General features: G+C 49.9%; 1 protein-coding gene across 5 annotated transcripts in view; it reads left to right on the top strand.

Annotated features, from left to right (window-relative positions):
- TTC21A (tetratricopeptide repeat domain 21A) overlaps positions 1-12,185 on the top strand; it is a 32,955-nt gene that overhangs the window by 1,714 nt on the left and 19,056 nt on the right. For 4 of the 5 annotated variants that reach the window (XR_006888759.1, XR_006888760.1, XM_046662751.1 and 1 more), the window contains exons 3-9: positions 733-843; positions 1,535-1,701; positions 3,534-3,656; positions 4,093-4,250; positions 7,913-7,997; positions 9,710-9,808; positions 10,833-11,025. Coding sequence is in view for 3 of the 5 variants with exons in the window: in XM_046662751.1 (XP_046518707.1) it covers positions 733-843; positions 1,535-1,701; positions 3,534-3,656; positions 4,093-4,250; positions 7,913-7,997; positions 9,710-9,808; positions 10,833-11,025 (936 nt within the window). In the remaining 2 variants the exon portion in view is untranslated. The remainder of the gene's footprint in view (positions 1-732; positions 844-1,534; positions 1,702-3,533; positions 3,657-4,092; positions 4,251-7,912; positions 7,998-9,709; positions 9,809-10,832; positions 11,026-12,185) is intronic. The other variant, XM_046662740.1, reaches the window with a different exon arrangement.

Below are 12,185 nucleotides of genomic sequence, written 5' to 3'. Positions count from 1 at the left end.
ATCCACAGAAGCCTGTGTAATGCACAGCTAGTTGACTGTTGTGACCTCAGAGAGCTCATTACCCCTGGTCTGCACCTCAGTTTCCCTATCTGTAAAATGAGTGGGTGGAGAGATGACTGCATGGTGATTGAACTAATCCCAGGCTTGGAAGCTGAGAGACAGAAGTGCAGGAAAAGGAGGAAGTGGTAGGTGTGGGTGCAGGCAGGTGTGGTACAGGAGCAGGGAGAGGAGTGGGGCCCATGCAGGTGCTGACGTGCTGACTTGCTGACATTCAGAAGGTGGTCATGGGCTGGGGGCCAGCTGAGCTGCCCATGGCCAACAACAGTGGATATGGAGGCCTAAATGTAATTGGTGGCTCTTGAGCAGCTAGCTGAGAATGCCCTGAGGTCCTTCTTCAGAACTGACCCCCAGCCAGTTCAGAGCTGAGCCAGAAATCCCAGCCTCACAGGTATCCCTGCGAGTACTTACAGGTACATCTCTCGGCTCCACGCCCTTGAGCCCTTGGCAGGCTGGGCCCTGGTGCCAGCAGCCCCCTCAGAGAGCTTCCGTTTTCAGGGAAGTTGGGCCATTGGCGACCTTTTGGACCAGTTGTTAGTCCTCTGCTTCTGGGTGAAGCCAGGTGGTGCCAAGCCTTGGGTCAGCCCTGATAAGGGCTCCCATATGTCTGCCTCAGAGCCTCCTGCCCTCTGGTCCTAGAGCTCAAGAACCTAATGACATGGGCTTTCTTTGCAGAGCGTATCCAGGATGCCATCAGCAACTTGGAGAGCATCCGGAATTACCCAGATGTGTCCCTGTGCTCCATCATGGCCCTCATTTATGCTCACAAACGCTGTGAAACCATTGGTGAGTGCAGCCATGCTCAGCCAGACCTGGCTCCACCAGAGAAAGAGAGCTCTGCCGCTCAAGGACTGCTGACGGAAGTGTGTGCACTGGTGACTGCAGATGCTGTTGGCCAGCGAGGAGTGGCCGCTGTTCCTCTCCCTCCCTTGGGAGGCCTCAAAGAAGACCCCATGCCCGGGCCCAACTGAGTGGGAGCCACAGGCAGAGAGCATGACAGTGGGAGGGGTCCTTCTTCCAGATCCCAAGAGTTGGGGAGACACCCTGCTTTTCTTTGCCAAGACCTTGTTGAGAAAAATCAAGCCAACGTAAATAATTCTGTCCCTAATCTCCACCTCTCAAGAGTCAGGGAGAGATTCTAAGAGACTGCAAACTACTCTTTCCCTACCCAGAATGTGTTGTGGGCCTGAGGTGGGGGATTCAGGTTTAGTCTGTCTGTTCAGCATACTGCTGGGCACAGAGGAGAAAAGATAAATCCAGGACAGCAAACCCAAGTCCAGACCTGGGGGGCTCCCGTGGCATCGCAGAGGCCAGTGTGGCTGGTTCCAGGCCCCAGGCTGGCATATAGTCAGCTATAGGTATTTAGAGGTCCAGAGTGTCCAGAGACAGCTCCCTGGGGCCTCAGTGGCCCATACAGGACCAGGCAGACTTCCTCACCCTGACTCATCCCTCTCCTCCTCCTCTTTCGGATTCAAAGACCGAGAAGCTATTCAGGAGCTGGAGAGCAGCTTGAAGGAAATCCGCAAGACAGCCAGTGGGACTGCCCTGTACTATGGCGGCCTCTTCCTCTGGCTCTTGGGCCACCATGACAAGGCCAAGGAGTACATCGACCGCATGCTGAAGGTCTCCAGCAGCTCCAGAGAGGTACCTAACGTGGGCATCATGGGGGCAGCAGCTTAAGAAAGCAGCATCCAAACACATCATAGTAGGGTGGCCATTACTCCCACTGTGGGCCATGGGACTGAGGAAGGGCCACATCCATTCACTGACAGGACCCTGGGTCTCACAGGTGCCCCACCCACATTTTCTCAGGGCTGAGCTGTGTACACACTGACATTTGCCCACAGCGTCCAATCTGCAGATGGGTATTCTGTGGCCTGCACTATACATTTTAAAAATCATGAATTAGTTAATAACATTTAGAAATCAGAAAATTTTTACTTAAAAGTTCAGATTTCCTGGTTCTTTTGAAAAACTAGATGATCTGGCTACACTGGGCCTGCATTCCCTCTTTGTGGTGATCTGCTGGGTATCAGTGGTGGCTCATATAGTAGATCTTGTTTATGGTGGATCTCACATGTGGTGGATCTCATATGTGGTGGGTCTCATATGCAGTGGATCTCATATATAGTGGATCTCACATACGGTAGATCATATGTGGTAGATCTCCCATGCAGTGGCTCTCCCATGCAGTGAATCTCACATACAGTAGATCATATGCAGTAGATCTCATATGCAGTAGATCTCCTGTGAGGTGGATCTCATATGTGGTGGATCTCATATGCGGTAGATCTCCTATTGGTAGATCTCATATGCAGTAAATCTGTACTAATGGTAGCATTTGCAGTCTTAGTCTAGGCCATGCATCCTCAGCAGAGGTGGTATCACCCCCCAAGCGGGTAAAAATTGGTTCTTGGAGGAGAGGGTGAAAAAAATCTTACTCTTTATGTATAAAGCACAGATATACATAGAGTACATAAACAGGTAGTATATCTGTAATATTAAAATTTCTTGGAGGGAGAAGGAATGATTAGAGAAAAAATTGTCTAAACAAGCCTCCTTAGGAGGACAATTATGGAAAAGAGTTGCGAAACCTGGTCTAGGCCATGAGGGATGCCTCAGGCCGGGGTCTTCCAAGTGACCCCTCATCTGACTTCTTGGCCTGGCCTGCCCCATCTGCCAAGAGAGGCTGGGTGAAGGCTGGAGAGGAGCTGGCAAGGCCCGGGAGCTCAGAATGGCTCCTGCTCACCCACCCAGAGGGCCTTCCCGGCTTCACATGCAGGCCAGGTCCTGTGCTGGGCTAAGGAGTGGAGAGAGCAGGAGTGGCCCTGCCCCCGTGCCCCATGTTGGCTTCCTGACCCCAGTGTAAAGTGAACAAGCAATGACGAGACAGGTGAGAGTGCCTCAGGAAGGGGTATAAGAGCTGGGGGTCACAGGGAGGGCCAACCCAGCCTGGAGGGTCAAGGAAGGCCCCCTACAGGAGGGGCCTCCGAGGCTGAGTTTTAAAGTCTAGGGGTAGTTAATTAGGTGAAGGGATTTGGTTTGGGTCTGTGCACTGGGAAGGGCGTTCTAGGTAAAGGAACAGTAGGTACGAAGCCCTGGCAGTGAGAGAGAGCAGGGCTGCCCTGGGATCTACGTGTAGTTGTGCCTGGCAGGGCCTCGCAGTGTGGAGTGAAAAAGGGTGGGACATGAGACAAGAAAGGCAGGCCAGTGGGGCCCACCCCATGGCCTAGTGGTTAAGTTCAGCACACTCCACTTTGGTAGTCCAGGTTTGGTTCCCAAGTGTGGACCTACACCATGCATTGGCAGCCATGCTGTGGCAGTGTCCCACATACAAAACAGAGGAAGACTGGCACAGATGTTAGCTCACAGTGAATCTTCCTCAGCTAAAAAAAAAAAAAAAAAGAAAGAAAAGCAGGCTGGGTGGAGGCTGTGCAGGACCAAGGACTTCACCTTTTGTCTTGTTCTTATCCCAGGGCTATGTGCTCAGAGGCTGGGTGGACCTCACCTCAGAGAAGCCCCACACTGTGAAGAAATCCATCAAGTACCTGGAACAAGGAATTCAGGATACCAAAGATGTGCTGGGGCTGATGGGAAAGGTGGGCAGTGGACAGGGGAGGGGTGGGAGTGTCCCTGACTGGACCATTGGAGCCAGAGACCCACCAGGTGACGTCAGGCCAGACCCTCAGTCTCCAGGCTCCTCATCCAGTAGATGAGGAGCAGAGGCCCAGAGAGGGTGAGCGTCACACAGCAGCCTCGGCCCACTCCAGTCTCACGTTCCTTCCTGCTCAGCCTGAGTTTCTGTCTCATTCTATAGGGGCTCTTTCAGGGTCTCCTCCTCAGGGTCTGTCCTCCTCTGGTCTCTCAGGCTGTCTCGCTTTGCCTTTTGGTTTCCCTCACTGCCCTTTTCTGGCCCAGCAGAGGGGCGCCCCCCAGTGCCCGTGTGTCAGGCTCTGCTTCTGTCCAGCAGAGACATCGACACCCCGCCTCCCTTCGTGGGCGCTGATGGAGGTTCCTCTCTTCGACTTTCCACAGGCAATGTACTTGATGATGCAGCAGAACTACTCGGGGGCCCTGGAGGTGGTGAACCAGATCACCGTCGCCTCAGGGAGCTTCCTGCCTGCCCTGGTCCTGAAGATGCGGCTGTTCTTGGCTCGGCAGGACTGGGAGCAGACAGTAGAAATAGGACACAGGTGAGGGGCGGGGCTCAACCTGTGCTGCTGCGCAAAGGGGCTGCTGCTTTTTTTGGCAAGCCAAGGGTTCTAATATGTTATATCTTACAAGGTGGGGAGGTGGGAGACACTGTGTATTTGGTGGAACGAGACATAAAGGTAAATAGTGTCAATAGACAGGTCGTGGGTGGTGACATGATCATATTGGGAGGCAGAGGACTGATGAAACTAAACTCTAACCTGTCATAGCAGGAAGCCAGCAGCTGTGCCTATGAGGGACAAATCCAGACATAGGCATATCAGGTCTACGCATATTGTTTAGAGGAGAGATGGAGGAAACTGCCAAAAGAACCCAAAGCAGCAAGAGTTACAGGGTGAAAAACAGCTGTCCCTGAGGAGTAGGGTAGGGGAGAGTAGGCCTAGGGGCTGTTGTTGGTTAATTTTCTTAAACTATGGGTATGATATACTTTAATAAAAACTTCAGGGGAAAACAGTCATTGGTAACTGAGAGAAGACTTTTAGTAGCAGGCCGGGTGTATCAGCAGATGGCAGAGAGTGCAGGAGTCAGTGGGACCCGTGGAAGCTAGACACCAAGTGTGGAGTGATCCTGAAGCATTTTCTTTTTTTTCCTTTCTTTTTTTTTTCAAAGATTTAAAAAAGTTTTCCTTTTTCTCCTCAAAGCCCCCCGGTACAAAGTTGTGTATTTTTAGTTGTGGGTCCTTCTAGTGGTGGCATGTGGGACGCCGCCCCACCATGGCCTGATGAGCGGTGCCATGTCCGCACCAAGGATCCAAACCGGCAAAATCCTGGGCCGCTGAAGCGGAGCACATGAACCCAACCACTTGGCCACGGGGCCGGCCCTGAAGCATTTTCATTGTGAATAGAAATAGACAGTTTCAGGAGGAGGGGTGTTTGATGGAAGGTTTTCTGAGAACGGAATTTTCTAGATAACTGAATCTTCTCTCTTTACATTTGTTGGGGAGGAGAAAATCCCCTCTCTTCCCTACTTGTGTTCTTATGGCTGGACTAATAATAAAATTGACACAAGACCAGATTAACAGGAGAAAAACCCAGTTTAATGCGTATGTTCTGAAGATCACAGAGAAATGATGCTCAGGGGGTGAACAAAGCAGGCAGTATATATATCTTTTACACAAAGAAACAGTACATTTGTGAGGAATGATGGGACAAAGAAACTTAGATTTGCCGTAGTAATTAGTGAGGAATTTCAGCAGAGTGTAGGCTTGCGGTAGTAAATTTGCAAGGTTTGTTTATCCAGGCTTCTCGGCCCTGGATTTGCAGCTCTGGGGATCAGGATGTGGGGAGAGCACCTTCCACGTGGGAGATTTATTTCCTGCTTTCAGGGAACAGAGATGGGAGGGTCAGAGTGCCCTTTTTGCTTCTCAAGTAACTTTAATTCAAAATAATCAATATGCTATTGGGGAATATTTGGGGGTGGCCCACCCGGGGCCCCAACAAACGCTAACGCTCTAACTATTTTTATCAAGTAATTCTAAAAAGTATAATACTAATTTTCTCCCTGAAATGAGTTAATGGACTGTTTTTTTCTGAATGGCCATGAGTCATCACTATGAACTGTCACTAAATTGTGTGGAAAGAAACGAAATCGAAACAAACCTCTTCCTTCCCGTGGAGGGATGACAATTCCTGTGACGATAAGTGGAATCTGAGTCCCAGAGAGAGGTGCTGGTGGTAACTTAAAGTGACTCCACCCTGCTCAGCCCGCAGGGGCCCTCGTGTGTGTGCCTGTGTGGGCCCTCAGCTTCCTTCTTTCTCCGTTTACACCTGGGCAGTGTCCTTGGCAGGAGTGGGGTCAAGAGCCTGCTCTGGAGGCTCAGCCTCTGGCCAGCAGGATACTCAGAAGCCCCAGGCTGAAGGCCAACACCGTGGGTGTGTGCTGCCTTTCTGGCCCAGGTCCTGCCACACCCACGGCAGGGAGCAGCGTTTGGTGCCAACAGGCTGAGTCCAACACCCAGCGGCTTCCCACACGGAGGGTTTCACAGCTGCTGGTGTTCATGGAATTCTCCTTTTGCTTTTTCAATCTCTGCTCTCTCTAGGTGTGTTTCTCCTTTTGTCTCTAATATTATTTACTTTTCCCTTCTCTCTTTTTTTTCTTCATCAATATTAAAAGAATTTGTCTCTTTTATTAATCTTTTTAAAGAATCAGCGTTGACTTTTTGTTGATGCTCTCTATCGTATCTTTGTTTTCTAATTTATTCATTTCTGCTCTTAACTTTATTATTTCCTGCCAGCTACTTCCTTTGGAGCTATTCTCTTATTTTCTATCTCTTGAGTTGGCTGCCTGGCTCATCCATTCTCAATCTTCTTTTAGAATGTGAGCATTTAAGTCTGTGTATGTCCCTCCAGGCACCGTTTTAGCAGTATCTACACATCTGGATATGTAGTATCTTCAGTATCATTTGGTTCTAAGAATTTTCTAATATCCATTCTGATTCTTCTTTAGTCCATAAGTCATTTAAATGTTTCTTTTAAAATTTCTGAATTATGAGGTTCACAGTATTTTCTGAATCATCATAAATGGTTAGAACTCCGTGAATGTTGACTGTACCTAATCGTGTTGGAATTTTATATGTTAATTAGAGTAACCCTCTATTAAGCAGAAGGCCATTCCCTGACCAGACTGAAAAATATGAAGCTTCCTATAAAGAAACAGAATATTGAAAACTCCATAGTATGATCAGAAGTTGCATCTTCACAAAGACACATGATGGAAACCAAGGTTCCTTTTCCATCTTACAGCCGCAGACTGCACTCCAAACACCTCTCTGCCACCCACCCCTGGACTGTTGGATCATGGTCATATCTGTGTTAGTTGGGATATAAATAGGTTTCTGTCACAAAGACACCCCAAATACTTAAATAACACAAAAAGTTTATTTCTCTCTCACGGAAAAGTTTGGGTGGTGGTCCAGGGCTGGGACTGCAGCTTAATTCTGTAGGGTCCCTGTCCTCTTCTGTCTCACTGCTCTACATTTCCTAAGATGTTGCTCACATGGTCCACATTACAGCCCCAGGAAGGTGGAAAGAAGCAATGGGAGGCATGCTGTCAGGACTACAGTAGGTATCACGCTGGGCACTTTCACTTACATCCTATTGGCCAGAACTTAATCACGTGGCCACAAGCTGCAAAGGGAGGCTGGGAAATGTTGTCTTTATTCTGGGTAGCCACATGCCCCACCAGTTCAGGAGTTCTATTATTAAAAGGAGAGGAGGAACCAACATAGTGAATTCTCCCAAACCTTTTTGTGTTGGAAATGAGTTTTGCATATCCCTAGAAAGGCTTCTTGCTTATCCCAAGGTGAAACGCATATGCAATAACATGGAGATGCTGAGAACACTCATTGCTGACACAATAACCCTGACCAGCAATGGTTCTGCAATGGAGGTTGACATGCCTGATGATGATGACTACTGAGCCATCCTTATTTCCTGAAATTCAGGGTCTTAGCAATAGTTGGTTTCATTTAAAATTTAAACTTTTTGTGTAGTCATAATTTAAGAAACTTTTGAAATTTCCTACCTAAAAAAAAAGAAGAGGAAAGGGAGAATGGATATTAGAAGACAATCAGAAGTTGCCACCACACCATCCTAGCTTTGCCTATGAATACTCTCAAAACATGTGGCTCCTCTTCCTGTTTCAGAATCCTAGAAAAAGATGAAAGCAATATTGATGCCTGCCAAATTCTAGCTGTGCATGAGCTCGCAAGAGAAGGAAACATGACCACAGTAAGTTCTTCCAAGACTCAGAAGTTGAGCCTTGAAGCAAACACAGCCAGGAGGAACCCCTCATAGCACCTACATCCCCAGGGCCTCGGAGGGTGCTCCCTGGATTTCAGCTCCTCCCTCCCCAGCCTCCTCCATACTCCCTGCCAAGGAGGTCTGCTCTGGTTTGGTCTTTGAGCAATACAGTTCCTAAGGCAGGCAGTGAGGTTGACTCTGGTTCTGCCGTGTGTTCCCTGTGTGAGCCTGGGCAGGTGTCTCTGTCTGGATAAGCCCCAGGGTTCTCATTTATAAAATAGAGATAATTCCACCCACTGTGTGAGGGTGTTATAAGGACTAAATGAGGTGACAAGTGGGAGAACTTGGAACAGTGCCTGCAGCACTACAATAGTTTGATCAATGGTAAGTGATACAAGTCATGGTTGTGTTTCAGATTTCAGGAAATACCATTTTTTTGAGGGAAAGCTTGGAATTGTTCAAGTTTTGACCAGGCAGTACCTGGCCCCAAACTTGCTCCCAAGCCTTGTAGTTTTCCAAAGAAACCCAAAATAGCCTTCAAATGCAGTCAGAAATACCTAGAATTCTTAATGAAACCCTCAATGTCCAGACAGGTTCTTATTTTCAAAATGAGTTTGTGTTTTCCGCCAAAACATTGCCTTTTGAGTAAATACGTTGCCTTTGTGGAAAGTGTGGCAGATCAAGAGTCTCTGAGGGGTCAGGGCAGGAAGAGGGAGCCTCTGGTTCCTTCTGCACAGCTCTGAGATTATGGATTTCTCAGCGTGAGTGAAGTGGAAGGGACAGTCTGTACTTAGGAGGAGTTCTCGAAAAGGGCCTCAGCACCATCTCTGGGTAGGAACACGAGAACAGGCATGTCCTCAGATCCCTGAGACCCCAGAGCCCTAAGCAGATCTTCCTGGGGCCTGGCCTGAGGGCTAATCCCACTGGCAGAGTTAGCATTTAATGCCCCTCAGTTGCCCCCACCTCAAACCCTGAGATCTACCCCTCTCCCCAGCCCAAGCTGCCCAGTTCCAATCTTGCATTTACTGAGCAGGGTTTCTCCTCTGGCATTTCCTTGTAGCTGGGAACTAAGCACTCCTTACTCCTGCATAGGGAGTGGGCAGAAGAGTCCATGGGAAAGAACACAGGCTTTGCAGTCAGTCAGTCACCTAGTTAGCTGGGTAACCTCGTGCAAATTACCTACGCTTTCCGACCCTTCATCTGCTCTACCGGAAAATTTGGATAGTTATGCTTACTTCAGGGCTATTGGGAGGATTCACTGGAATGACAGGGAAGCACCAATGTGGTGTCTCATATCAAAATGGAGCAGAGGCTCAGGACCAGGGACTCGCCCTGACCATCTGCTCCTAGGCCAGGTTTGCTGCTAGCCTAGCGGGCTGCAGTGTGGGCGCAGTGACAGCTGGCTCCTAGCTTTGGGTAGATCTGAAAGGGCACCTTCTCTTCACAAATTCATGAACAAAGGGGCAGTGCCAGCTCTTGGTTGAATAATGTTCCCTAAAGCTCCACCAACAGGGTTCTGAAATAATACAGATGCCTGGGCCCCTCCAAGTCCAGTTAAATCTGGATCTCCGGGGCTGGCACTTGGGCATGGGTATTTGTAAGATGTCCCAGCTGATGCTCCTGTGCAGACAGGGTTGAGAACCTCTGCCCCACTCCCGTTTTACATACTGCCTTTGACATTGTCTGTTCTGTCCTTGCAGGCTGCCGAGCACGTTAGAAATCTGATTAAGGCGCTAGAGAAAAGAGAGCCCCAAAATCCAAGCCTCCATCTGAAAAAAATCCTTGTGGTTAGCAGACTGGTAAGAAGGTTCTTCCCTAGTTTCTGAAATAGTGCTTCTCGCCGTGTTCCCTAGGGAAGCCCTGTCATCCCCCTGGCAGCTCCCTGAGTACCCTGACCCTCCCCTCTCTGGCTCAAACTTGGCCTCTTGGGCTGCTGGCTGGTACTTGGGGCCCCGACCTGCCTCTGACTGATAACTGTATCGTGTGGGCTCTGTATCCTTGCTCCACGAGCCCCTTAGAGATGCTCTGAAGATCAGCGAGATGAGGTCTGGAAGTGCTTTTCCAGTGGGAGGCATCTTATCTGGGGACAAGAGGGCAGTATCCCAGCTGCCGTGCAGCAGAGCTATGCCCAGCTTTGGCCTCGGGCTGCTGGGACGCCCGACTCCCACGTTCTTTCTGTGGAAGTGCCCTGGGAAGGCTGGCCGGCCTAGGCCTCTCCGACAACAGGTAAGGTGCAAACAGACCAGGTTGTTAAACAGTCTGTCTCTGTCAGACCCTTCAGCCCCAAAGCAGGGTTCACTAGAAGGAAGTGCTGCAAGAAAAGAACAGCTCTGGGGCCTCAGGGACCAGGACTCTGGGGTCGGGTCGTATGCCGTTAGGAAACAGCCCCTCTCTCCACGGCTGTGTTTGGTTCTCTCTGCCTCATTCTCCACGTGGCAGGGACTGTGGCTGCTCAGAGTCGGCAGGGACTGTGGCTGCTCAGAGTCTTCAGGGCCACTTGCCATCAACAGGACACAAAGAGTTTCTCTCACCCAGCTTTAATTCGTGAAAAACCTCTTGGTGACTCATTGTACCCATTACTGTGGCCAGACAGGGGGTCCCTCGGAGGGCCCTGTGACTGGAGGCAGGTTCCACAGATGTGGCCAGTGGGAGGTTCTTGGGGAGATGCATGGCTACACAGAGCCAGCTGCCTGGACACAGGGTACCTCTTGGGCTCTCCTGAGCACCCCCCGGGCCTGCCAAAGTGTCCCCTGTTTCCAACATGGCCTTGCTCAGACAGACTGGGCTGACTGGTTTCCCACTCTGTGTGTCTGTTCCTTGCAGTGTGGGAGGCACCCGGTGATTCTACAGCTAGTGTATAGCTTCATTGAACGCACCTTCATGGCCACACCCTCCTACGCCCATGTGGCCACAGAGCTGGGCTATCTCTTCATCCTGCAGGACCAAGTGAAGGAGGCATCCCTCTGGTACTCGGAGGCCATGAAACTGGATGACAGCAGTGTGGCTGCCTTGACAGGTCTATGCGGGCTGGGTAGAGGGAGGGGAGGGCGGGTGTTGGGAGCCAGGCAAGGTGGCCTCCATGAGTCCAGAAGAGAGGTGCTGGGAAGCATTCTCTCCAGAGGGTGTGTGAGTGTGGGGGTGCATTGTATGATGGGGTGCCTTTCCGTGAATCCACAAGTGTAGATTTAAGAGGGACAGGAATTCTCATGTGGTCAAAGCCACTCTGATCTACATCAGACCTCCAATATCCACACTCTGACCCTCCTGGGAGACTGACGGCCTGCCTCTTAGGCTCTGTCGGCCCTGCTTCTTCTTAGGCCTCACAAAGCCAGTATTGGAGACAGTCCTGCTCCCAACACACCTGCACCCCAAAAACTCTAGCCTCACCTCTATAGACCCTCCCTCTGCAGTCCCCTGAGCTGGAAGGCCACCAGAGTGAGGAGTTTTGAGAGTTTTACTTTCCTGTCTGTCCACATGCTTTTTCCTTCCTTTATATAAATGTCAAATGAATTTTCCAGAGCTCAATTTTTATCTTCCACATTTTTAAAAAGCCCTCAAATCTGTGATCCCCGGTAAATTCTGAGCCAGCCAGTGTTTAATTTTAGTTGCAGTAGCCGTATGATCCAGCGCTCAAGGCAGGCCGGCTTCTTGCCCTCGCTCTGAGGAGTTGTGTCTTTTGGGGCAAGTCACGTCTCTCTACACTCCAGGCTTCTCCTCTGTGCAGCGCACTTGTCAGCGTGGCTGGCCTTGATTGCTGGTTCAACACGTCAGGCCGACTCCTTGGTCATTGCCTCTTCCTCCATCCCCAAATCCCAAGAAAATAATGGAAGACATTTTTAAAAGATAATGAGTCCGCTGCAGCCCTAGAAACAGGGAAAGTTACCTTCAGTGGACCGGAAACTTTAAGAACTTCACATTTCTAGAAGATGTAAAGCAGATTGCATCAAATACATGGGAACTCCAAGCAGGTGTGAAAATCCATAAGCCAGCGTGGGCGGAGATGGGTCAGCTAAAGAATGAAGCAGACTAGCTTTCCCCCAAAGAGCTCCAGCAAAAATGAAAATTAAAAATCTAAAGCTCAGGGTTACCAGAGGCTCGGAGCAAAACATGCCATGGGACAGTCAGCCAGTTGATGGGAGAATTATTGAAAACCAGAGAGTGGAATCAAGGAGGCTC

Source organism: Equus quagga, chromosome 1 (genome assembly GCF_021613505.1).
Source record: "Equus quagga isolate Etosha38 chromosome 1, UCLA_HA_Equagga_1.0, whole genome shotgun sequence".
In the NCBI taxonomy this organism is placed as follows: Eukaryota; Metazoa; Chordata; class Mammalia; order Perissodactyla; family Equidae; genus Equus; species Equus quagga.
The sequence above is the reverse complement of the archived record's forward strand: the minus strand, read 5'-3'. Positions and strand labels throughout refer to the sequence as shown.